This window comes from Topomyia yanbarensis, chromosome 1, assembly GCF_030247195.1.
Source record: "Topomyia yanbarensis strain Yona2022 chromosome 1, ASM3024719v1, whole genome shotgun sequence".
NCBI classification, from domain to species: Eukaryota; Metazoa; Arthropoda; class Insecta; order Diptera; family Culicidae; genus Topomyia; species Topomyia yanbarensis.
This window is the reverse complement of record NC_080670.1, coordinates 209,825,131-209,853,095: the sequence shown is the minus strand read 5'-3', so window position 1 is coordinate 209,853,095 and position 27,965 is coordinate 209,825,131. Positions and strand designations below refer to the sequence as shown.

Sequence of the window (27,965 nt, the reverse complement as noted above, 5' to 3'; positions counted from 1 at the left end):
GCTGACGCCTACCCGTACCCCGTCGTTTAGTTTGGATCCGTCTGTGAAGATGTTGTTGAAGTATTTCTCATGGATCCGTTTGCGGAAGTTCGCCATGCAGTTAAATGGAGGCATTCACACACAACATCAACGGCACGGAACGTTCCGACGTACGGCACGTGTGAACGGGCACAAGAGAAAAGTATTAAACTTATCCTGACGGAAGCTGATGTATCGTCTGAATCGTCCTTAAGGCGTTTAAGCCAACTGTTAAAATTCATTTAAAGCGAAAATTCCAGACAAACCATTACTCTCCAGTGACAGATATTGGTAGTGAACAAAATAGAAAAGTTTTATTTTTTTCATTTGCTGCTGTGAACTGTGTCAGGCAAATTTCCCTTCAAAGAGAATTATGACAGTTGGCGTATATGATCTAATCATATGTTTGTCGGAATTTTAAATTATTTTTTGATGTAATATAAAGTAGAATCGAGAACCTGAAAAATGGAATTTAGAATACTAATATAAATAATGACTGTGGAAAGCAAAAAAAAAATATAAAATGATTTTTCACAAAATGGCGACTGTGTAGCATTTTCCTGCAAAGAATTTTTTTTGGAATAGGTCAACAGTCGGGAATTTCTTTCTCCCAATTTTGATCTAGAGCTATAAACTTAAATTCTATTGATTCTTTAGTATGCTAGAGAGTGACGTACGTAGGATCTTTTGATATTTAAATTTTATTGTAAACTGACTTTTCAATAAAACGACGCAAAAAATGACATTCAAACCGGCAAAACTTTGTTGAATAAAAACATTCTAACTAACATTCCGATCAGCAATTCAAAACAGTCAAAACGTTGTCGTTTCGCAACACAATCCACAGACAAAGCGATAGATTCTCATCAGTAAAGGGTATGGTTTTCCCGATGACGAGAGAGAAAAGTAATGAATGATCTACAAAGGGCTACACACCTCCACCGCTTTGTATATATTGGAGAGACCAAAAGCTCGCTCATCATAGCACAAAATCGAAGCTTTTCTCTCTCACAGCTTTCGTGGGGTGGTATACCATGTACTCGCGTATATGAAATGGTAGCCGATGGTAACGCAATGGGGGGGGTTCGTTGGTATATCCATTCGGAGCTAAGAGAGTAGAAGCTTTGTCAGTCCATTCAGTTTTAAAAGTCCTTTTCTCAAAGTAACATCATCCTACCAGCAGCGCAGCCATCTGCAAGCTGCGGATCCTAAATGGAGCCACATAGCTCCGGGTGGCACAACAATTGATATTTCATTGCACCATTGACCGAACGGAGGACGAAAAAAAAATATAAGCAGTGCAGTGGACAGAGGATAAATTAAAGTCGTTGGTACTGTTTTTGGTTTTAGATTGATTTGTGGGTTTGAAGCTGTTCGGATCAAGCAGGGGAGTTGTAGATTTTTTAGAGTAAAATTCTGTTTCGCAACAAGCCCGGAAAAGAACTGTGCGATGATAATCTAGACAAAGAAAAGTTGTTTCCTCGGATCCTGAACTAGCTGAGCAGCGATGAACGCATGATGTTGGATTTTTCTTGGACTGGTCCGTCCGAACAAATCGGATGAGATTGAATCGATTAAAGACAAATGCGACATATTTGGATTTTCTTCGAGGTTCGTAAACCCGACTAGAGAGTGACCCCGGGGGATAGATCTGGGTGATTCTGGTGCTGAATTGGGTGTGCCTATTGTTTTTGTGATTAGTCCAAGTGTCAAAGATCTTTGATCGGTGAAGTAGCTAGAAAAATTGATCGGTCAGTGACAGTGGAAAAATTGAATGAAAATTTTCCTCGCTGGTGTAGTGTGAGTGCGAAAACGGGAGAGCAAAAGTGCGTAACCCCTAGACCGAACGTGTTTGGCTGTGTCTGTGTGCGACTGGCTACCCAGAGAGGAGGCCCGACCGTGTAGCGCCTGAGTTTGCGGGAGAAGAAGTGTGTTTGTTTTTAAAATCCTGACAAGACTGAAACATCCTTTTGCCGAGAGAGAGGGAGAGTGGCAGAAACGTCCTTCTCAGACAGAACAAGTGACTGACAAAGCGCATTCCAGTCAGTTAAAACACGTGTGTGGTGCCGCGTCTGAACCATTCCAGTTCAGACTTGTCGATCGATACGACTAGTTTTAAACAACAAAAGTTCGGTGATAAACTTACACACAGCGACAGAGAATATCACAAATTGGCCCCGGTTACTTCGGGGGTGTGAGTGTGTGTGTATTGGATTGCATGTTTGAATTCTTAATGCAATTTACCTTGAGTGACATTCCACAATTGGGAGTACTGACTACCGCCGACGGCCGATATCGACGAACTGGGGTGAAGGCTAGCAGCCAGCTGGAAGAGGTAGAAACATGATCCTGATAGCTGGTGTCGATAATTATCTAAACGGTGAGTATGAATGTATATATGTTGGACGGCTTTGTTGTTGCAGAGCCGTTGCCGCTGTCGGAAGGACAAATAACTCACGCGGTGCGAGGAATGTTATAACCATGGAGTAATTTGTTTGCATGATTGGGGGCATTTGCTTCAAGAATTGAGGACATCCAGCGGCGAGATTCTGCTCGGTCTTGTAGTGGTGACCGGTGTTCGGGGTCTTTCCCGGCATGCAGTTTTGGGATATATTTTCGAAATTCATCTTCTTGTGAAAGCGGAAAAAAATGTTTGGGTTTGACAGATGATTGATTTCTGAATCATTTGCTCAGCCTGCTTTGATTGTCTTATACCATTTTATACCACTTAGCGAAGGTTGTTTATCCGATGAATGGTGTTTTTTCCCAGTTCTACTCACGATTCGAAATTGAGCCAGAAGTCCAATGCAAATGTAAACACCATTTTCGGCTCAATCCTGTTCGGACTTGTTTGATGCATTTGAGCCCCAATTCTTACAGAATTCAGATGAAAATCTGAATTAAATTCCGGATGGTTCGACTATGTTATCGTCCTTCACATTTTTTCTAGAATCTATTGAACTATGAACTGTTTTCAAATGTCAACAATTTCCAGTTTGATTGAGCCGTATTGCATGTTAATTTACTCCGTCAACTTCGATTTCGTTGAGTAATAACATACGCTTGTAATAGTGACGGACATTTTGTCTTTAAGAAGAGAAAAGAATTTGATCGATTTCTAGAAATTTCTCGGACCAAGGCACTGTTAGAGCCGATTGCAGTTTTAAAACTGCCCACTCGATGCACAAAACTCGTCGACAAACCTAACAGGCACCTGTCAATTAAGCAAAGAAACAAACGAAACGACATTCCTTATCTGAACTTTATATATTCTCGTCATTTCCTTGAGTCGTTTGCCTTTCCTTTCAAGTATAAATATTAAAGTTTATCACCATGATATGAGTCATATTTTCATGAATAAATGACTATATGCATATATGTATGACTTCTGCTGTCAGCTACCAACCTCCCGACCGGCCCCATTTCACGATGGGAAGCCTAGTTTTGATGCGGCTACCGTTTGATGTATTCGTGCATACGTGCGTCCATTCGGTGTGGCGTTTTGTTTCGTCATCCGATGGCAGCAAGGATATAATCGATACAAAACGCTTGTTGACCAATCGCCAAGCAAGCGGCTTGGGAAAAGTAGAAGTTATAATCGCCTGTCGGTCAAGAGTGTCGCATCACAGTAGGCGGATCGGCCCGTTTGAACCTTATTTGTAATGCAACCGGCGAAGCTAGTGAAACATTTTTCACTGACGTGTTGCTAATCAAATTATATGGTTACCCTTTTAACCATTAATGGTGACACTTATCCGGCTTTCTACGCATCATGAGGGTGGTACCGTTTACGGTGGCTTGATAGACACGTAGGGCAAACCTAACGGACAAAGATGGCATAAATGAGTATGGATTGCCGAAACAAGAGCTGTTGAAGTTCTATAGACAAATCGTAGTTGGACGCCATTAGTGCACGTAAACGAATAAATAAGCGCGATGCTAAATTTTATTTTATTTTGATGTTTTGCTTGTCAAAAGCCACTCCTTGTGCAATAAATAGACACACTTACGCTATCACACTCTTTGGCCTAACCGAATGTACGCGTGTTTCAATCTTCCGAACCTAATGAAACACCCAAAAAAGCAGAATGAACCCATCGTCTAGACAGTCACGTCCAGCTAATAGAATTTGACACTGGTTAACCAACGAATAACCATCGTCAGTGTGATTTTATTATACTTTTCCAAGTATTACATTAATCGTTTACTGTTTTCTTACCTCCCATCTCACACAACCGACCAGTTTCCATGGAGACCACAACGTTCCTGGGAGCAGCTTTCGGCTTCGTCGCCCTACTGCTGGTCCTGTTCCTGTACATCAATCGGAAGTGGTGCTTCGCAACCCCCGGAAGTTTTCCCTGCTGCGACGAGAACGCACTATCGGCGAAAGCGGTACATACGATTCGTAAGTATTTTACATAACAACATATAGATAATTAATTGAAAAAAATGCGTTTATTTTTCCATTTCTATTGATAGTCGTATTTTCGAACTCAGAAATATTTTGCCAAAATGCTTGGGCACTCATTATTAACTGGGGAATATGACACTTTCACCCACATACATGAACCGGTTATTTGGACTCCGACTAACGCCCGATCGAACCATTCGTAATTTGTTTCGGAATCCTGAATGGAGTCAGTATGAATTCCAACTCAAATGCAACAACCGATTCTGAAACCGATTGAGTCTGAATCGGTTGTTGCATTTGAGCTGGAACCCCCTGAGACGTCCAAAAAATTGTTTCAAAATCGTTCAACACGGGTCCAACGATGGACATTTGTTGAACGGTTATTTGGACGTTGTCCAAATTGGTCCAACGAACGTCCTTCATTGGACAATTTTGAAACCAACCGTTCTTAGTCTGTGAACCATTTGGTGAAATTTTTAACTTTTGGTTAAAATCTGACACTTCGAAAGTTATTTGCAAAATAACCCTACTCTGGAGCATGGTTAAAATTGACAGAGCGATAGTTAAATTTGACAGCTCGATGGTTAAAATTTTTCCCATGATGCAGAATAAAAAGGTGGAAACATTTTCTGTACCTAATTGAGCTTGTCAATATTTTTCAATACAAAATTAAGGGATGAAAATGGAAACGCTAACGTGTTGTGTTAAGATTTGTTTGAGTTATTTCAGGATGTGGATGTTTACTTTTCGTGGCTATGACTGTCATACTTAATGTAATAAGAAAAAATACTAATTTTAAAATATCGACAAATGTTCACACCTCTACCAATTTGTGGTCATCGCAGCTGTCAATTCTAAATAACTATCCATCAAAGAGAATAGGGAAAGAGACGAATAGTGTGAAGCCAAAAATACCTTATTGAGCAGACCAATCGTGCAATGTAAATAAACATTACTCATGCCTGAGTTAGAGGAGATAAGTATTGTACATCTATCAAAAAAGAAATTTGAGTTTTCGTCAGAATTTAGTTCAATCGTGATTGTAAGGTGCATTATAGAGTATATCTATGAGTAAAAACAAGCTTTAGAATTATTTCATCTCTTTGTTTCGAAATGCACATCTTTTGATAAACAAATCCAACAATCGACGTACGGTTTGTTTTCAAAATATAATAGGAGTCATTTAAAGTGCTCCCTATGGAAGCGGTTGCCAAAAATCTAGTGTTAAAATCATCATAAAGGGAGTGTTGCCATTTTGACTGATTTTCACTCTTCATCTCTTTCCCTATTCTCTTTGCTATCCATATGTCAACTTTTGAAATGGTTCGCTCTCTCGATTAAATTTTTCCATTCAAGAGAAAATAACTTTCGAACTGTCAAATTTTAACTAAAAGTTAAAGAAAATCGCAAAATGGTTCACAGCCTTAGAGGGCTGCGATATGAGGGTAGTTCATTTAAAAAGCCGCGTAAATATTATTTTAACATTATCGTCACAGAGAACAGACGTCCATCTTCAGCATTCAACTTGTGTAAAATCTCTAATGGTTTCGAAGGTAGTTGGGATATCCAAACCAGCTGCGCTACTGTCATGTTTTTTTGTGGCTGAGTTCGACAGAATTGACAGCGGTTATTCCTCTACCCAGTCAAACTAGTCCGGAACCGGTTCGGACTTCCAGCATGAATTCCAACTCAAATGCATCAACCGATAGAGTCGGAATCGGTTGTTTTCTTTGAGCAAGATTCCACACTGAATCCATTCAGGATTTCGAACCGGTTCCGGAATGGATTTGACGGATAGTTGGGGTAGGTTGGTGTGGCGGCGCTAGTGTTTATCGTATATTAATTCAAATGTTTTCACACGTTTTTTTAAATATTTTTGTTCGATCATGGATGTCTGTTCTCTGTGAGTAAACTGTCTTTGTTTGCAATCTGAAGTGACATTTCGCTACGATAGCTAATCTGATGTTCAAAGTACTATCTTTTTGGAGTAAATAGCTTCAGACAAATGTATCATTGCCATATGAACTCACAACGACAATCCTCACCCAGAAAGCGTAATAACCTACATTCATGAAACCTACAAAAACCGTATTTAGGTTATTGTAACCGGCGCCATAACAGCAAGCAAATTTGATACAACGCCATAACCTCCATATTACTCGTAGCATGAAACCGGCTCCGATACTATAATTGATTTTCTTTTCTCCTGATACACACACACGACCACCCCGTGGATTTCGCTGTGATTCTGGGAAATATTTATTGTGTAATTGTAGGATGTCACCAACCGAGCGGAATGTTGTTTCCTACATAGAGCGATGCTACCCCGGGTTAGTGTATGGTATATGGCGCGAGGCACACTTAACGATTGATAAAAGGATACGGTATCCAATTTCCGAATGCAGCGGTCCCGTTCCAGTCTGGGCGCTTAGTTTTTACGATCCGATCCGTTACTGTGGTGTACAGTAGCGCTGTAGAGGTTAGGTTTCATGTGACTAACGAATAGTGGTACTCATTTCTGTTATTTTATCACTAGCCAATAGAGTGAGGGACGTCTGAATTCGGGTGGATTATGTTGTGCCGTCGAATTTACAAATTCATATTATAAATTATTTCATGGGAAAAAAATTCTCGTTAAATTGAGTCACGTGACGACAATGAAACGCAAACAAAAAGAGATATTTAAATTTCAATTTAACTACCAAATTTAACCTCAATCGTCGCACTAATACAATTCTCGAGGGGATTATGAGTGGATTCGGCTCATAGATCTGCAGACTCCAATCCAAGCTAAACCATTCATTTTAGTGAACATTTACTATTTTAAGCGTAATTGATAAGACATAAGACTAACGTGTGGAGCCATGGATGGCTGTAGTATTTTTTTCTATTTATATACATCAGAGTGCGTGGGTATCCTCATGAGATTAGGGATCACTCCATAAATTCAGAGAGAGAAAAAACGCAATTGTTGACGGCGTATGTTCTGGCATTGAATGGCAATACGTCCAACCTTATCATAGTCACCAAACATGACTGAAATAGATTATTCTGTAAAAACTGGCTATCTTTGTTCGGTTTTTACTGTGGAAGTTCTTCTAAACCAACTCCCTTACATTGAAGAATTGAAATCCGAATTTTACGCTAGAAGTTGAGTGGTCGACCCTTCTGACATTGATATTCGGTCACCCAAATATTACCAACCCCTGTGACGAAAGTTGAATAAGGATTGCATTTTGAAGCCTGTTGTACAAACTGACCTGTGACAGCTACGGTGATTAATGAAGAGGCTAGGGGGTAACTCATTATTAACTTGATTTAAACCCGCTTCTTATGGAATCGTAATCGTTAAATGAGATTTAATAGAGGCAAATAATTCAGTATTTTGCCAAATCTACCGTCGGATAATTTCGACTGAAATAAAAATAAATTGCGGCTGCATATTGCCCTAGAGTGGGCCCAAATAAAAAAATGGTTATTTCATAATTATGTGCCTTCAAGATAGTTCCGTCAAATTGTATTGTGCATCTTTTGGGATAGTTTCCTTAATTTTGCTTATGGGGGACCTTCAATTTCAGAAATTATTTCATTAATATACAACACTCTTTTTTGATTCAATTTTTATACTCAACGAACTTATATTTAAGGCGTACCGGCCAACCACAGAGAACAGACATCCATGATCGAACAAAAATATTTAAAAATGTGTGTAAACATTTGAATTAATATACGAAAAACACTAGCGCCGCCACACCAACCTATCCCAACTATCTGTCAAATCGATTCCGGAACCGGTTCGAAATCCTGGATGGATTCAGCATGGAATCTAGCTCAAAGAAAACAACCGTTTTTGACTCTATCGGTTGACGCATTTGAGCTGGGATTCATGCTGGAAGTCCGAATCGGTTCCGGACTAGTTTGACTGGGTAGAAGAATAACCGCTGTCAATTCTGTCGAACTCAGCCACAAAAAACATGACGACAGTAGCGCACCTGGTTTAAATATCCAAACTACTTTCGAAACCGTTAGAGATTTTACACAAGTTGAATGCTGAAGATGGACGTGTGTTCTCTGTGGGCCAACTGACAAAATACACTTTGAGGAGAAATTCCGGACAAACCATTATTGGACGAACACAGCTCATGCCAGTCAACGATTAAAGATCGCATTTCTCGTTTGTTTACTATCAATCGCTGTGAATGGCGGGTACGGGTTTGTCCGAAATTTCCCCTCAAAATTACATTTGATTTTGCATTTGCATTTTGTTGTTGCATTTGAATTAGAATCCTTATAGAATCTTCAAAATTCCGAACCTGTCTCCAAATAGGTTTTCCCGGTCAAAGCCCAAAAAACTCTGAAAATTTCTGGGGGTTTGGATTTCAGCCCAGTTAAACGCATTCCGGAACCGGTTCGGAATTCCGAATGTAGTCACCACCTAAGAACGGTTGGTTTCAAAATCGGTCAATGGGGGACATTCATTAGACCAATGTTGAACGTCCAAATAATCGTTCAGCAAACGTCCATCGCTGGAAACGTGTTAAACGATTTTGAAACAATTTTTTGGGCTTCTTAGTGGGAAGTCTTCGACTTACGGTTATTAATTGTTTTGTTTTGCTTTTCCTGTCGGATATTTTCCCAGGACACATTTGTCGGTTATATTAACTGGGGCCAATTATATTTATAATGAAATCATGACTATATTAGGTAGCTGCTTTTTGGTATTGAACCGTTTTGACGATTAAACTTGGAGGAAAGCAAATCATGTACACGGCGAATTCAGAGGTAACCAAACCTCTGGGCTTAATGGTAGGGTTGTAGTAAATAATTGATAGATCTAAGTGTGCCTATTTCAAACATCAGATATCTCAATTAGAATCTTAAAATTCATACCACATACCGTAGTTTAAGCAAAATATAATTTCCTTCTTATGGTTGGCATTAAAAATGCACACATGGCAAAGTCGAGCGCAAATTTCATACAAAAAAAACGAAATTGAACCGGTTCGGCGAAATTGCGCACCTCACCTGCCCGGTCAGCGTGGCAAGCAGAAAGTTAGCAAAAATTGAGCAAAGCGAAATTGATGCTGGCAGAGTTTCTGCGAGCATTTTGCGCGATTTGTGCGAAAATTCTGGCAACGAATTCGCTCAAATGCAACAACCGTTTCTGACAGAAGCGGTTAAACCAACCGATGCTGCTCACTTTTATCCAGAATCCAGTCAGAAATGTACGGCCAAGATCTCTGCGCGCTTCCTGCCACATCTTTGTCAGATGTTTTGTTCGATTCGTGCTAAATAAAATTAAAATAAATTAAATTAAATAATTTTTTGCACTTTCCACACAAAAATCCAATAAATTCTTATGCTACAGCAACCAATGAGAGCAGACGAAAAAGAAATGAAAAAAACCGATTGATATGCGCGCATTTAGATCGGGCGAATTTTCTTGTCATTTCGAGAAATGACAGCCTTTGGAAACGTCACCCTGGCAGCCTTCTGGTGTCCTTCTGGTTGAGGCAGCCTTTAAACCGAGCGGGGGGTTTTGCTTGGCCCGTCATAATTCTACCGATTACCCTCTAAGAACGGTTGGTTTTAAAATCGTCCAATGAGTGACGTTCGTTGGACGACGTCGTCCAAATAACCGTTCAACAGAAGTGCATCGTTGGACCCGCGTTGAACAATTTTTAAACAATTTTTTGGGCTTCTCAGTGGATAGGTACAGCTAAAAAAGTCAGGCGAATTCCAAGAATCAAATAAAAAGAATCACAGAATATAATTTTCGCGTCTTGAAGGACTTTCTACCTATTTTACTGTCTTCTCTCTAATCTGTCAGTTCTGACGATTTCCTTCGCGGAGTTGTTTTCTATATTTGGGTTTTCTTTAATTTTTATGTACTCCAGCTTTTAATTTTCATCTGTCATGAACGATAAGAGCCAGTCTTTCGGTCTTGTCCATACGCGAACTGTTTGTTCCCGTCGGCTTTATCCATTTGTAATAGAAAATCACCGGTGCTGTGAAATGCACTGGTGTCGTTGCGCTTGCGAGCAGAAATGGAAATGAAACACGTCCAGTGGCAGTCTGCTCGAAAATGCACCACCATCCCAGATAAAATTTGACGCCAGTAAAATTTCTCAGTGGTTCGACGAAATTGAGTGCTTCGATGTCGACCAATTAATTAACCGACTAAGTTGAGTTTCGTTGATTAGACAATCCATGAGATGTTTCTGATTAGCTGATTATTTCTTGTTTACTTTTTCTGGCGTTACTCAGAGGGGTGCGACGTCCGACAATATCGTTGATTCGATACAACATCAAACGAATAGGACTAACGAAAGACATTTGTCGGGCGAGTTTTCCTGTTCGCAGGAGTAGATTTGTTGACAGAACCCACCGCTGAATTGTCAAACAAACGTCTTATGGATTGATTAATTCCCGAATTTTATCAGCCTTATAATCACCGGATTTAATCTGTGATCTGCCCCTTCTTGTTTCCCAGTAAAGTTCAGCTGGAATTCAGGCTGGTTCCAGTTCGTATTCCAGCTCAAATGCATCAACCGATAGAGTTGGAATCGGTTGTTTTCTTTGAGCAATATTCCATACTGAATCCATTCAGGATTTCGAACCGGTTCCGGAATGGATTTGATGGATAGTTGGGATAGGTTGGTTTGATGGAGCTAGTGTTTATCGTATATTAATTCAAATGTTTACACACGTTTTTTAAATATTTTTGTTCGATCATGGATGTCTGTTCTCTGTGAAAGTACCATATATTGTTTTTTATGCACACCGTAGCTTTTACCCCTACAAAACACACTTTAACCACCTCCAGCCATTCGATTCTATCTCGCTTTTCACCCAGCGGTGGTAATAAATTTATTACGCTCGCGTTATTGCCTGCAGTATCCGGTTTGTTTACTGTTCTTTATAATAGTTTATTTGCATTTATACCCTCTGGCAGCTGACCCCCCACTTGTGATACAGCACGTTCGAGTTCAGTTCTCCCAGTGACAGCACGAGGGTCCCACAGGTGTGCAAACACTGCTGTCGTAGATACCGACGCCAGATGTTAGCGTGAAAAATGTCGACTATACCTTTTTTGGTGCGACCACCGAGACCACCACCGCATATGCTGTGTGATTTGTTGAACGAAAGTTAACAGTAGGCCACGAGGAAAGAAGAGAAAAAAACGCTTATCCACCCGTTTCGAAACGTGCGAGCGTCCATGTTGAATTTTTCCTGGCATTTTTTCCCCTGCCGTTTGTATGTCGGGCGAGTAAACTCGTGTAAATTTTCACGTGTACAAAAACGATCCCGAGTGCGGCCAGGGATCAACAGCGGGTCGGTTTTGTAAACGTGACACACGATCCAATCCAGCCTACACCCGGTGATACTTTTAGCAAGTTTGCATGTCGATACGCTGCCTATTTTTCGCCTTTCCGCCGATAATACGCTTTTGTTATTGCGAACAAAGCGAACTGCTGCCGAAAAAATAACAAAGAGAAATTGTGGCTCCGGCATTGAGTGTTACATGTGAGCGCTTTGTGTTTCTATTTGCTGTTTCGGGAAAGCTGAGTTGATACAGTGCCACTTGCTGCATAAATGATCAATATTGAATGGGTGGCATGTGGTAGAAATATCCCCCATAGAGGATTTGATGACTAGTCGTTCTGGGTTGAATATTTTCCCATTTTGTATTTTATTAATTTCTCGATTTAGGATAAATATTTGGGTTTAGCACTTTGGCTTTAAATAGCAGAGATCGCAGCAATCATTTTTTGCTGAAAACTCGGTAAAATTGACGTCTGTCAACTGAGAGTAAAATATTTCGCTGAAAATAATAAACAAATGTCACTTGCTGAGTTATCGGATTTCATATTCCTGAGCCAGATTGAGTGTGTGTGTCAAATCACTTGTCAGTTATGTTTTTTGGTTGCTAACAACGTGACCTTAGCTGTATCAGCTCATTATTTACCCTAGAAGCGTCATTTTTGCAGTAATTAGAGAAACTAAATTGATTGATAGGAACGATAAATCATGCTCGTTAGTTCCGTTCCCCGAAGTCAGAAAAAAACAAACTGCTAATAAACAAGTCCCACACAAGAAAGGGAGCGGCTCAAATGTCTTGTTAGTTTATCCCTCACCCTTCTAGTAATCACCCGAGATGGGAAAGAGCCCAGACTGTGTCCATGGAGCTCACCATATATTCGTGTAATAGCTTGAAAGTCAGGGGAACATCTATCACGACTAGATTGCACTATTTCACTTCTTCTCTTTGGTCGTTTAACACTAGATAGCAGTGCCTATTTGCTTCAAGTACTGAAGACCACCTTCCTATACGGACAAGCCCCTCGTTTAACCTGTACCCCCTTTAATTCCCCTTTCCCTTTGCAGGCAGCCGCTTCGCTTACGACGGCAACTCCAGCTCCGATTCGGAGGAGGAGATTCTACGACGGCTGAAGCTACAGCAATCCTGTAGTTTACACAGTGGTCAACTTTCTCGGTACGGTGCCGGTGCCCTGAGTCCTCAGGGGGGTGATCCGAATCTAGCACCCAGTCTTACCGGTCTGCAGCATGTCACCATAGGGGCATCGGGTGGTGAGGAACCGGAACTGATCAACCTGGGTAGAAAGGATAGTAAGAAGCATGGTCACCACCATCATCATCATCATCAGCGTCATCATCACGATCATCGAAATGCTTCATCGAGGGATCCGTTGGCGCTGGCCGAACGGGGTAAGGTCGGTATGCCGCATTCCAGTAGTGAGTGCAGCTCGAACAGCTCCGTGGAAGCCTCGGTCGAGAGTAATACGGGTTTGGTTGGTGGGGAAAAGAAGGATCGAAGGTTAATTCTGCCGTCGCCCACTGGAAGGCCACTTAGCAGTGCCAATAGTCTAGTGAAAGAGGCTTCTACTGATGGTAAGGAGTTTGGGAATAACAATGCTGGAGTAACGTCCGAGTCCACGAAGTACAGCCGATTACCAGTTCAGCATCAGGACAGTTTGGAGGACGTGCCGGACATCAACAGTAATCAAGATGTGAGTAAACACCCAGACAACAGGGATAACTTTTACAAACAATAACAAAACATTATCTCAGTGCATTGTGGTACTTTCGCAGGAACCTCTGTTTGACACCAGTGATCTGAAGTCGCTTAAATCCGACACGGGAACAATCGGACCCGGTCCAGAAAGTCCAACCTCAACCAGCAGTCCGAACGGAGTGCTGGAAGTTTCACTCCTGTACGATGCACCGATGCGCAAGATGACCGTTCACGTCCTACAGGCTAGAGGAATTCCGTCCCGGAGCAGTGCGAGTACGGTACCCGTAACCGGAGAGATCAACGCCAAGGCCAGCCAGTCGACAACGCACACCCAGGTGCGGCTACTGATGCTACCTAGCAAAAAACAGAAACATAAGACTAAGATCCGTTCCGGAGAGAATCCACAGTTTATGGAGAGTTTCCTGCTGCATCGGGTCAATCCGGAGGAGGTCAATTCGATGGGTTTGCGGATTCGTGTTTACGGGTGTGAACGAATGCGACGCGAGCGGTTGATCGGAGAAGCGATCATCAGCTTTGCCAACATTGATCTAGAGCTGGAAACGAACTTGTGGCTGCCCCTGGAACCGAGGGCGAATGCTGCCGTAAGTCGGGTTTCTCGGGGGTTATTTTGGGTACTAAATTTTGATTTTTAATCACACAGAACAACGGATCTACGAGTGACTTGCTGAGTCTGGCGCGATCGGATAGTACGGGTTCAACGACATCCATGCAACATGGAGGTGTTTCCGAACTTTTGCTTGGACTGGGCTACAACGGAACTACTGGAAGGCTAACGGTGGAGGTTTGTTATGAAACTTCTTGAACTTAGCTCGAAATTAATCCATTTCTATTACAGATTGTGAAAGGCAGTCAGTTCCGGAACCTAGCCCTGAACAAGGTTCCCGATACGTACGTGAAACTTTGTCTGGTGAGCAGTATGGGCCAGGAAATGGCTAGGGCAAAGACGTCGACTCGTCGGGGGCAACCGAATCCGCTGTTCAAGGAGACGTTTATCTTTCAGGTTCGGTTCGGTTAACTTGGACACTTCCCCCACTGAATAATTCTAATTCGAACTGTCCCCCCCTGTCTTTCAGGTGGCCTTATTCCAGTTGAACGACGTCACCCTGATGGTGTCGGTGTACGCGAAGCGTAACATGAAACGCAACGAGATGGTCGGCTGGTTCAGTCTGGGGTTGAATTCCAGCGGACCGGAGGAGAACGCCCACTGGGGCGACATGCGGGATGCGATGAATCCACGCTCGGAACTGGTGACACGATGGCACGTCCTGGTGGATTCCTGATTTAACTAGCTAGGGCTCTCCCCTCGGCAGAGTACGGTTGTCAGCGAGGATATCGTCGAAGTGGCGGTCGTGTCAGGCGGTGGACGCCCGAAGAGTCAAAAAATGCGCCGAAGCTCCTACAGTGCTGGTGGCGGAACGCTAGCTTCTCCTACTGGTGGAGAATCAGTCGTACCGTTTCAGCAGCAGCAGGAGCATGAGCAGGAGCTGAGAGGTAATCGGGACTCGGTAGCCGTCGATATCTTGCTGATGCCAGGGAGTGACCTAGAGTTTGTTTGAAGCTGTGTAGTGAATGCAAGGTGTGAAAGTGATACGAAAGTTTGATGTTTCAGTGTGCCCAATCTAGTTGTGACATTCAGTTCTGATTGTTGGATCAACGTGAAAGCTTTAGTTTTAGCCAAACCATTTTGGATGTTTTAATCGTATTGTAACTCACAATTTTAGATAAGATTCAATCTCTGGCGTTAGGTGTTTTTGACATAAACCAAAAAAAAAGTGGGCTGCAGAATCGCGTGCAGTTCGATAATTGGATAGGAAACTTTGAACCACCAGTGCGGGGGAAACTTTAGAGTGGACAGATTAGGTAGTGCTATATAAGCATATAGCGTCATTTTACGGAGTGGAGGAAACTGAAAGCACAAATTTAGAAACAGTACGAATTGGAACATATATTTCGAAAGGTTTTTTATCTAAGAGTAATCAGGTGCTATAAAGATTTTTTTTTAAATTTCAGATATATATTTAAATATGATGAATACTTCAGTTCCGTATATTTCTACAAATTCCACGGAAAATTTTTTATTTTTTACCGACTACACAGGTTTGCTTTGCATCCAAATTGTTATATGCATTTGTCGCCTCATCTTTAAGAAGAAAACTTGTTTGCTCCATGGACAGTGAGTTATTATTATCCAGCGAGAGATTCTGTTACTAACCAAATGAACCAGTGGAAAAGTGCACTAGCGTTGTCATTGGAAAAAATTCTGCTGTTGTCATAGTCCGACCAGCTTCACCGAGAACGGTTTTTATCTTATAACCAAACATCAACAAAGAGAAACTGATGTCGCATTCAGATTATGCCCAAGTTCTATCGAATCAGAGCACATCCATTTCATATCTGCTTCATCAACATTTTCGGTATTTTCCTAAACGCTTACGCCTTGGTTTGATAAATAGGAAATGCCTCATAACGGCGGGAATATTAGTCTTGTTCGCAATATTGATGCAGCCCCTATTTTGACATTAGTTGCTAACGCTAGTTTGACACAAACGCCACTTTAGAAATGTTGATCGATCGAGCTTGTTCGCGAACAACGCTGTGCGGAATTCGATAATACCGAAAAGGACGGCATGAGAATTAATTCGAGCTGTTGAGATATTGATTGTAAAAAATTAAATTACCTAATGAGAAGAGTATCCGGTATTTGAGTTAGTTTTCTGGTTAATTTGTGTTGTGTCACCTGAGTCGTTTTTGGACCCTTGACAATACAAGATTCTTATTTGTTTTCTATATGAATCCATTCCAAATTTCTTGTGAACAAAATACGAATTAATTGTCAACACGTTATTTTTCCAAAACATACAAAGGAGTTTATTGTTATGTGGCAGGAATTACAAGGCAGGGGTCTCAAATGAGTTTATCACCTTAGGAAATTGATCGCGGGATTTGTGCCAGGGGCGGCGAAACACTTTTCGCCCGAGTGGGTAGAAAGCATAGAGTGAGGGGTCCATTAGTAAGGATTTTTTCCCTGTTCGCAATGCACACGCTTACATTACATTCACATTAAGTCACGTTCATTTATGCAAATGGAATTGTGGTACATCGATGTTTTCAAATGTGTGTAGTGCGTGATACATCTAATTTTTTTGAAATGGTTCAAAATTTCGAGTGGGTAATTACCCACTCGGTTATTTTCGAGTGGGTAGTACTACCCATACTACCCACGCTTTCCACCGGCCCTGATTTGGGCTGGGATTTTACACTGAATGTTGGCTACGGAAAACTTTTCCCCGTTATCTCTCCAAACTGTCAAATCAAAAAGGTTCCGCAGCTTCTAAAAATATCACTCCAGGAAGGAACCTACCTCATAGCGGCTAGGCTGACGTTTTGAATATCAAATCTCGAAATGACAAGCAAAACTCGCCCACGTGCACGAAGTTATAACTTTTTTCTTCGTCATTGTGTAGTTGCCGTTTGGAAGCTTTGTTCAAAATATAAAAAAAAACTTAATTTATTTAATTCGCCTGCTACTAGGACGAGTAGTCCTAGGGTAGATATCCCAGTTTTTAATAATTGATTTCTCACTGGCCATGACCGGTTTTACAGGTATGACACTTTTTCTGGCTAATTTTGTGTCTGCAAATGCGCCAGCATTATTGATCGCACCTCCATTATCGTAGACATACAAAAAACAAAAGAAAATTGTAAAAACTTTTCCTTTTTTGTAAACATAAATTGAAAACCAATACAGCACAGATTCGTCACGACCTCGTCCCAACTAATGAACGCGATTCGATTGACAGATGTCGAAAACTATCAATAGAGAATGGTAGTGTCGTAATCTAACGATGCTTCCCCTGAGAGCTGAGCATCTGTGCGAGTCAAGATTAGACTAATAACTGATTTTGGGATGCCAACTTTCCAGATTTATCTGGATTCTTCCAGATTTTTTAGCGTCGTCCAGACATAAAGATTTATTTTTGTCTGATCCAGATTTCAGAGTTTTTGTCCAGACTTATCCAGATAATATGAAAAATAACAAAATAAAATACAAGAAGGCTTCGTTGATTTTTAAACCACTATTTGATAATAGCTGGAAACACCACATATCAAAATTTATTCACTGAAAGTTAACAAAACTTTCTGAATTTTTATCAGCTGGTAGTTCCGGCTATCCAAAATGCTGAAACCTCAGAAATTCAAATTTCATCTATTTCACGGATTCTCTATGCCGAAAATTAAGCATATGAATTCCGAGTGGGCGCAACTACGGAATTTTCAGTTAGTCAAGACATATTTGTTTGACAACAAAAAAAAATATCCAAATACAGCTCATAGATGGAACTTCCTCAAAAAATTGGCCATCTATACAATTCCACTTTTTAAAAAAATATTACAGATCTTCTGGAAAAACACTTGGCATCCCTGCCTGCTCATCAACAGAATTGCCAGTTTTCTTTATTGAAATTTAAATAGCACATTACTTCCTTACAGATGAGTGTTGAATGCAACTGCTCACATTTTTACCTATTGTATGCTTATTTTGACATCCAGTTGCTTTTCAGTTGGGGCACGACCCAATTAGCGAACACCCAACTAACGGACCACCAATCTAACGAGCTCCCAACTAACGAATTTGCGCTGTATAGAGTCAAACAACGAACTGATTCACTAGTTCCGGTTCGGTTTCGGAACCGGTTCGGGTTTCTGAATAGAGTCACCCACTGAGAAGCCCAAAAAATTGTTTCAAAATCGTTCAACACGGGTCCAACGATGGACCTCTGTTGAACGCTTATTTGGACGTCGTCCAACGTTGGTCCAACGAACGTCCTTCATTGGACTATTTCATGCGTGTTTTTTGAGAAGGAGGAATAAGCATACTGTCAAACTTCACTTTGAGAGGAAATTCTGGACAAACCATTAATCGCCGTTTATAAATCACAGCAACAGACGAAAGAGAAAACTTTTTTCTTTCATAAAATGTCAACATCCATTCTCGGCGAGTTACGGCTTGTCCGAAATTTTCTCTCAAAGTGAATTTTGACAGCATGCTTGTTGGCCCTTCTCAAAAAACACGCCAGATTTTGAAACCAACCGTTCTTATAGGGTTTCCAACTCAAATGCACAATCGATTCTGACCAGGGGGGTCTCACTCCTGCCATCCGCTATGGAGATATACAGACTTTGATAGTAGTCAACATATGATGGCCCTAGCCGCTTCTAGGCCCATGTCGCCCGTGCAATAGCATTGGGTTGTTTTGATTTTAACAAAGGCAAAATGGCTGCCTAGCAGGGGGCTGATTCCGACTCCATTGGTTTCGAAATCGGTTGCTGCATTTGAGCTGGAATCCATACTGACTCCATCCAGGATTCCGAATCAAATTCCGAGTGGTTTGACCGGGTGGTTGTGGTCAATTCACTTCCCGCTCGGACGTGCCTGGCGGAATTTCCCCAGCCTTCTCTGTCAGCCTGCCGGCTGTAATGCAACAACCGTTTCTGGCAGAATTCTTTTATTTTTTTTTTAAATTTTATGTATTTTTTATAATAAAAACATGTCTTTAGTAATTGGAGATAAGAAATCCATATTACTTACCGTATTTAAAACAAAATCTCTGTTTCTTCTTTTTTTTCATCTGCTAAATCGATTCTTCTTGAAAACATGATATCAAAAATGTAAATATGGCCAAAATTAAACAAAGATAAACAAAAGAGAACCGGTGAGGCGAATCTGCCTGCCGTAACTGGCTGCACACTACCAGAAAATAACCTACAGAATAAGTTCTTTTAACTTAAATTTAGGTACTTTTGAGCTTTGCGTCGCTTTCGCACTTATTAGTGTTGTCAAAAACAAAACGAGAGATTCGACTCAGCCGAGGTCTTCCGTGCAGTAAGGTACTTATAAGTTGTTTGGGGTATACTCAAAATTAGGTAAATTCAACTTAAATTTAAGTAAATTAAACTCAAGGTTAAGTTATTATTTTTGCCGTAGTTAAGTGGAAACTACCTTCAACACGATTTACCTAATTTTACCTTCCTGTACGATACCACGAGATTGAGTCAAAAGTACTGAATTTTAGGTAGTTTTTCGGTGGCGTGTGGAGCATAGCTGAAATCTGGCATTTTCATAATTTGGACAGCTGCCGGAAACCTGACGGATTTCTGCTAGCTGTCCGATTTTCTTGCAAGCGGGTCTGCGGCTGTCAGAAGTATCCCAGTCAAAAACGGCGGACGAACATGGCCAGGCCACAGTCTATAGAGAACAGTTGCGCAAAGAGTGAAGTCAAAAAAAGCCTACCTATCGAGCACAATTGCAATCCATCTCTGATATCTCTGCAGCAAAGTTGGATTCTAATTTTGCTCGATAGGTAGACTTTTTTCGGCTTCACTTTCTGCACACTCTTGGCGTACCTTTATACTAAGGCCTTTTGGTCAGGTGAATTGAATACGTTTGACTTTTTACTCTACTCGACGTTCTAATTGCTGCAAGCAACAAATGTAATTTGCGAATACGATTTAAAGTCAACTTCAATGCTTAGACAAATGTTCTGGCGGCTGAAATGGTTGTTTTTCGCATTTTTTGAACATGGCGCTTCATGTTTGGCTTAAGCTTAAAACTTTTTCTAAGCAATTCGCATGCTCTCGCTTGTGCTTTGTTTATCTAGTGCACTTCATTCGGCCGACAAATTGAAGGGCATGTAGCGCATCCGAGTTGGCAAATAGCCTACCGTTAGCCAGCACTTCGGCTCCAGTGACACAACCGATTCAATCTAGACACGATTGTATCACTGGAGCCGGAATACGAACTAGAACCAGCCAGCATTCAAGCTCATTTTCTGGTTGAACTTTACTGGGTTAGTGCTGGCAGGAACACTACCGGATTTCTCAGCGCGAAATGAACACAAATTCTAACAAAATTTCGGCAGGTGATAGCCAAATCTTGGAGGTATATTTCTGGTTGAATTCTCGTTAAAACCCTTGTTCTCAGTTACCGTGCCCCCCTCTAAGAACGATTGGTAAGTTAACAGAAGTTTAACAAAGTGGAAATGCCAGGAATGTCGGACCAGCATTTTGCTCGATTCCTGCTATAATTTGCAAGGAAGATATAGAGTACTTGCCAATCTGTAACTGTGTTAGTGTGTTAAACTATTTGTTTTCCTCCACCTGTCAAAATGTTCTGATAGGAGGAGGAAAACAAAACTAAAATAGCTTTTCGGTCGGATTATTTGTATGATGAATCCCGACCAACCGGATTTGCACGTCTCCGGAATTAGTTTTACAGTGACACAGAGCGTTTAAACACCATGAAAAATACTTCAAACAAGCTATTTCAAATGTTTAAATTCACTGACAGTTTTACATATGGCAGCGGGAGGAAAACAAACCCCCAATTAGTGTGAGTGAAATCGTTTGCGAAGAACTCTATAGCTAGGGATTTTGTATGCTTCCTAGTAAAAGAGCCAGAATTCTGTCTGGTTCTAGTTCATATTGCGGCTGAAGCCTGAATACTAACTAGGGTTAGCCAGAGTTCTGTTCATTTCCGACTGAAGTTATCCGGGTTTCTATTTGCTTAGGTTTTCATATGGCTCCTGTCAGAATTTCGCCAGGAACCGTGATCGAAATCACTCTAGTTTGGCTGGCTAAACTAACCTTCCAGAATCGGTTCGGAACGCTGAATGGATTCACCCGGTAATCAAATATCTTGGCAAAGACCGAACTGTTATTCTTTTAGCAGCCCTGCCAAATTTCTGCGCGCTTCCTGTCGGATTAGCTGAACTAGGGCGAACTCAGTTTCGCTCGTGTCTTCAGGCAAATTCTGACAGAACTCTAAAATAAACCGTGCAAAGATTCTGGCGACACCAACCTTGCAGAATCATAACACGAATCGAGCAAAAAACCTGACAAAGCTGTGGCAGGAATCGAACAGAAATCCTGACCTTACATTCCTGACAGGATTCTGACTAAACGCATTATGGTTTTTGTCAGAAACGGTTGTTGCATTTGAGCGAATTTACTGCCAGAATTCTCGTACAAATTGCACAAAATGCTAGCAAAAATTCTGCCAGCATAAATTTCGCTTTGCTCAACTTCTGTCAGGGTAAACGGTGATTGGGCAGTATCCCCCTAAGAACGGTTGGTTTCACCCAGTGAGCAAATTTTCTGGCAGAGACCGCTGTGCTAGATTTCTGTAAGTCTTGGTTTGGCAGCCCTGTCAGATTTCTGCGCGTATCCTGTCGGGTTAGTTGAGCTAGGGCGAACTCGGTTTCGCTCGCGTTTTCTGGCAAATTTTGACAGGAACCGAGCAAAACCCTGGCATAGCTCGGACATAAACTGTGCAATGATCCTGGCAATTCCCAACTGGTAGAATTTAGCACGAATCGAGCAAAACATCTGACAAAGATGTGGCAGGAAGCGTGCAGAGATCTTGGCCATACATTTCTGGCTGGATTATGGATAAAAGTGAGCAGCCTCGGTTGGTTTAACCGCTTCTGTCAGAAACGGTTGTTGCATTTGAGCGAATTTGTTGCCAGAATTCTCTCTAAGAACGGTTGGTTTCAAAACCGTCCAATGAAGGACTTTCGTTGGACCAATTTGCACAACGTACAAATAACCGTGAAACAAACGTCCATCGTTGGACCCGTGTTGAACGATTTTGAAACAATTTTTTGGACGTCTCAGTGGGTTGTCGCACAAATCGCGCAAAATGCTCGCAGAAACTCTGTTAGCATCAAGTTCGCTTTGCTCAACTTTTGCTAACTTTCTGCTTGCCACGTTGACCGGGCAAAATCGTCCAATGAAGGACGTTCGTTGGACCAACGCTGGACGACGTTCAATAATAACCGTTCCAACAGACGTTCATCGTTTGACCTGTCCCAGTTAAACTCATTCCGGAACCGGTTCGGATTTCTGAATGGACCCACTGAGACGTCCAAAAAATTGTTTCAAAATCGTTCAACATGGGTCCAACGATGGACGTTCGTTGAACGGTTATTTGGACGATGCCCAAATTGGTCCAACGAACGTCCTTCATTGGACGATTTTGAAACCAACCGTTCTTAGAGGGGAGTCATTATGGATTCCAAATCAAATGCAACAACCGATTCCGACTCAATCGGTTTCAGAATCGGTTGTTGCATTTGATTTGGAATCCATACTGACTCCATTCAGGATTCCGAATCAAATTCCGAATGACCGGGGTGTTGCTCCATTTTAGTATTTTTTTTGGTTTCTCGAAGGGGAATAGTGAACTGAAATGTGATTAGGATCTTGACAGCTAATCAGATGGACAATTTAATTCGGCCTATCTCTAGTTTTGGATGTATTGGTGTGGAGCTGGGACGCGACCTTTCTTTGTCTTATTTTTGTTTATTTTATCTGTTGTCGCGCATAGTCTCTCAGTCTGCCTCGATTCTGCTTCAAATATTTTAAACGGACTGGCTGCATTTGACAGTTCACCTTGGCTGCATTTGACGTTAAGTGTTTTCGAATTCATGAGTCCCTTCCTAGGTATGGAAGGGCTGGTGTTTTCCACTCCAATGAATTTATTACTTATTTATTTGGACGTGGTCTGACGGTTCCAAGGGCAAGGGTCCCATGAGCACATCGTCGTATCTTCGAGCCCTAGTCTGTAAGAATTTTTCGTGGTCAGCCGCATTGTAATACTAGCCCTGCAATTGTCCTGTATGCTTAAAATCGGCTGCAAAGTCTGTCGAAACAGAAGGTCAAGCTCCGCAACGGAATATAATACCAAGGCTTTGCTTTGATTAGACATGGAAGCCTGTTTTCTAGGCTATGAGTTTGCAATGCGTAAAATGCTGGATTAACAGAGATTTTCTCTATGTCGAAATCTATATATAAATAAATAACACGAAAAGCTTGTTAAGAATAGAAAAAAACTCAGAACAAAGGATGAGCGAGCAGAGGAGTATACCGCATTTTTTGCCTCATCGTATGGCAAAATTACATTACCACTTTTGACGCTTCGTTTGGTTACAAATAGAATCTCAGCAGCAAGCAAAATAGCGTACAGAGCCGATAATCCTTATTCCCACAATAATTTCGGTTGAAATTCTCATTTGGGAACGACATACATAAATTAAGCAACGTCCCGAAAAGGTACAGTAAATCAGAAACAATTAGTGATTCGTGCTACTTACTCGTATTTTGTACCTGTTCCGTATATATACATTCTGTCCTTGTTGGTTGAGGAAGATTAAAAATCATACAACGTATCCTTTATAAAAGCGATAAAGCAAAGAATCGGTAACAAAATATCTATACATTGTCTATTTTGAATGAAAAGAAAAACTAAACAAAAATTAATATAATTGGTAGAATATACTAATCGGAGACCATTTTCAATTTTGTTTTCTATTTTAGGAAAACAAAAAACAAATATATTTATTGGATCAGTAAAACTTATATTTTATACTGATAGGAAAACGAACAAGCAGTCGAGGAAGACCCGCGAAAGCTTAGTAGATAAGGGCCAAGCTAGGCAAAGAGACACGAAAAAGATATGATAAAATTAGTACCTTTGAAAGGAAATTACTGTAAACTCAATCGCGCACACACATTTAATGTTAATGAAAAATTATATCGTAAACATATTACTAAACAAAACAAGAAAAAAAACTAAACACAAAGCTATAAATCAGCGTATTTTTATACCAACACGAGGTCCGTCAAATGGCAGCTGCTGGCTGTCATTTGACGTACCGAGTGACAGATATTCTGTACGACAAGTGCGTCGGCCCAGTATAGAAGAAGATTGGAATAGCATTTCCGGAGGTACAGGCTCACTCGAAAAAAATAACACAAAGGTATTCGAAAATATATGACCAAAGTTTGAAAACGCGCTTTGTTAAAAAAAAAGTTTTTTGGTCCCACCTTGGTCGCACCGTCATCGTCATATCATTATCGGTCCGTTTGATTGTTTGACGCTAGTAACGAAACTCGAACGTTGCGTTCGAGACTGTGAAAGATTAGTTTGAATCAGATAGATGTATCACATTAAAAATAGTGTCAAAGACTGTGTAATAATGAAATTTAAGGATAACCCTTAACGAAAGGTATGAGAATGAGAATTAAATCTACATTGACTAACAATTAGCGAAGAGCTACACGATACTTAGTTTTGTAATTGGTATTACCAGATGGCCCAAAAAAAGCTTTACACAAATAAATAATTTCGGATATGCTTTAACCGTAAATAAAAACAACTGTGAACGAGCAATTTGTGCCAGAGGACAGCTTTGTTTCGAAAATTATTTCTGATTGGCGATTTTCCTGTATTTCGGGAAACGAAAACATTACAGGGTTGGTAGCAAAAACACATACAGAAACCATTAAACCTAAGTGAAAATAATATTCCCTACCCATTTAAATCTAAAACTTAACCATTCAGAAACACGTTTAAAAAAATTTTCCCAACATCTAATACTAACGTTTCAACAGCTTCAACTAAGAGCTAAGTCTTGGCTTTTTTTAGCACGAGCCAAGAAAATAAACTATTAACGAAAGCGACTTTTCGCCGTTAGAGGATGGTCCATCAAAGCGTAAATAGCTTCTCGCTCAGTTGTAACACTTAACCTTCGACTGTCCAAATTCTTTAACACAAATATCGGACGATATTAAGAAAAGCATAAGCCTTTTAAATTCAGTCTTTCAACATCGTATCCTGTCGACGTGAATTCGAAATGTAAGAAATAGGTAACAAAATCATCATAATCCTCGGTGTGTTTACATCTCATTCCCTAACCCATATACATTTCAGTAGAATAAAATCGAAAAAAATCAAGAATTTCGTTAGAAGACAGTTAAATAAAAAAGAAACAAAAGAAAACCTCGAAATACATAATAAGTGTGAGAAAAACATCAACATAATAAGCCAAAATGTGTCACACACACACACGCATCATAAGAGGTGTACTTAGCCGTATCGGTTTGGTCGTTTTAGGACAAACCCTCGCTTGCCACGTCATCCGGCCGGCAGATGGCGTTTGATTTGTAACTGTAACAATTTTGTCGTACGATGTCGAATCGTGCGGAACTTTGAGGCGAAACAGCTCGCCAATCAAAGGGAAAAGGAACCCATTTTTGTAACCTTCAATGTAACCTCCAAAGTATAAACAAACACACACTTAAGAAAAAAACCAAAAATAAAACAACTTCTTTCGATTGATTAGATGTGTGTTCACATCGTTGTCCAAAAACCCACAGCAACATTTGTCAAACTGAACGTACGAGAGTGGAGAGTCAAAAACCAAAACATGCCAGCACAAAGAGGTATTTTACCGATTAGTAGTAGACGTTTCATCTTAACTATCTTTAAAAAAAATATCGATTATTAAAAAAAAACAATTGTACTTTGTGATACTACCTTTGCACCGCACTTGCTTTCGCCAGCGCCAAACGAATGGTTTTAAACAGAGAAGGGGCGGCGGAAGATCGAACGAAGACTAGAGACAGAAAAAAAAACCTGCTTGACAGCTGTCATTTGACCGTTGAATAACGGCTGTCACTTTTAGACAAGGCACCTGCAAGAATGAAGTGCACTTTTATGTTCTTTTATGGCGAGGTTGTTATTTCCCACCTGCGAAGCCGCGCCAGGTGTCAAGCAAAAACCAAAAACGAACAACATTAAATGTAAATAAACAATTGCAAAACTGCAAATAGTTACAACAGAGAAAGAAAAACAGACCCGCTAGTTAGACAGATCACTCAAATGATATCTCTGATTTGGGGCAAACAGCAAAAAAAAACACGAAACAAAGACCAACAGAAAGGCCAAACATTTTATCTCTTACAGAAAGTTAGTTCGAAAAATAGAGCAAAACAGAAAACTCAAATAGTACACGAGAAAATCATTCACTTTTCCAGTTAGTAGTTAGTCATCTTCTAAGAAACAAAACTAGCAACCATTTACAAGATACGCACCTGCATGAACTCACAGATCCTATCGAAACTGTCGTAAAAAGGACACGTCTGACGCTTTGTTCTTATTGTTGTATAATTTTAACGAAGAGAGCTATATTCATTCTATTTTAGATGTGCAGATGATCACTATTTTATATTTGAATCAACGAATTACATACCAAATTCTGGTAGTAGTTTTATTTTTTTTTGTTAGGCTATTGGAGGAAATAGTTGTAGCTGATCAGTTACTGATCGATAAGATGTGTTAAAACCACTTTCGGGTTCACTCATGCAGAACTATAAAAAAAAGATCGTTTCTTTTGACAACCATAACGTAAAGTTTGACGGGAAACCGGGAAACAAAGAAGAAGAAAAAGAGGTGCGCGGCTAAATATGGCGACCATGGCTAATCACTCGCCTATAACGTATTGAATGATCCAATCGATGATGTGAGTGAAGAGAATCAAGTTAGGGAGGAAGCTATTTCACTTCTGTAACGTGAGATTTAATAAAGATTCATGCATTTTTTACTGAATATAACCAAAGAAGAGGACACTGCGTTTGCTTTTGGGGATCCGAAATTTTCCGGCGAAGACGATTTGTCTGGGAGGAAATTCAATAAAGGACGAAATCAAATCTTTTTCTATAGTCTATGGAAGACTCCCAAGAAAAAAAAGCCATACTTATCCTAGAGAGTTAGTATACTAAAAGTCGGTCTCGTCTCGCCAACGAAGGAAGCACCTGTTGGACTCCTAGCGTAGAACATTTTACCCAGCACCTCAGCATCGAAGCCTACGCCTAAGGACCATAAGCAGTTATTCTGGAGGCGAAGTGCTTGCTGGTCCATCTAGTTAACAACTAATTCCAATTTCGCTCGCGCTTCCTGAAAAATTTCTGGCCTTAACGAAGCGAAACCCTAACAGATTCGTAATTAAATGCAATTACCGATTCCAAAAACGATTGTCTTGAAAAATTGATATTAAATTTCATAAGGTTTCATCGTGTCGATTAGTTTCAGTGTGCAGAAGGGATTCAGAATTACCAAGAGGGTGAATGTTTTGACGTTTCTTTGAAAAATGAGTGAAGCCAACATAAGCTGGCTTCCTGGCTCGGATAGTTGCCAAAAATGACAGCGAACGCGCTTTAAGCAACGTGCACATCACTAGGAGCCAATGTTGTTTACTCGAAATGAAACTTATCGAATACAAACAAACTTCATTTTGATGTGCTTAACTGTTACTGAGGTGATAAAAGCGTTCGGATTTTGTGGAGGAACAACGATGAAAGAGAAAGCGTGATTTCTCATATATTGTTATTAATTACTTGTTTTGAATTCAACTTTTAAACAGTGTCGTACAGTTCATGTGAACAGACCTTGAACATTTGAAGCATAGCTAGCGCTACTGGCATTTGGTGGCAGCTTCAGGCAACAAACAGTTTTCACGGGGCTGAGAATTATCCACTCTACTTTTACAGTAAACGTAGGGTGACCATATCAGACGAGTAAAAACAACCCACTGAAACGTCCAAAAAATTGTTTCAAAATCGTCCAACACGGGTCCAACG

The 27,965-nt window shown here is 40.6% G+C and overlaps 1 protein-coding gene across 2 annotated transcripts; it reads left to right on the top strand.

Annotated features, from left to right (window-relative positions):
* Nucleotides 1–1,149: 1,149 nt before the first annotated feature.
* On the top strand, nt 1,150–26,947 carry LOC131690588 (synaptotagmin-16). Of its 2 annotated transcripts, none has more exons than XM_058976496.1 (7): nt 1,150–2,398; nt 4,262–4,423; nt 12,818–13,461; nt 13,544–14,068; nt 14,128–14,268; nt 14,323–14,487; nt 14,561–26,947. In XM_058976496.1, exons 1-7 carry the CDS (start codon nt 2,362–2,364, stop codon nt 14,765–14,767), a joined length of 1,881 nt encoding a protein of 626 aa, XP_058832479.1. In that variant the 5' UTR covers nt 1,150–2,361; the 3' UTR covers nt 14,768–26,947. The 2 variants fall into 2 exon arrangements, with proteins under 2 accessions (XP_058832479.1, XP_058832470.1); XM_058976487.1 differs by having other exon boundaries at nt 13,523–14,068.
* The last annotated feature ends 1,018 nt before the right edge of the window (nt 26,948–27,965 follow it).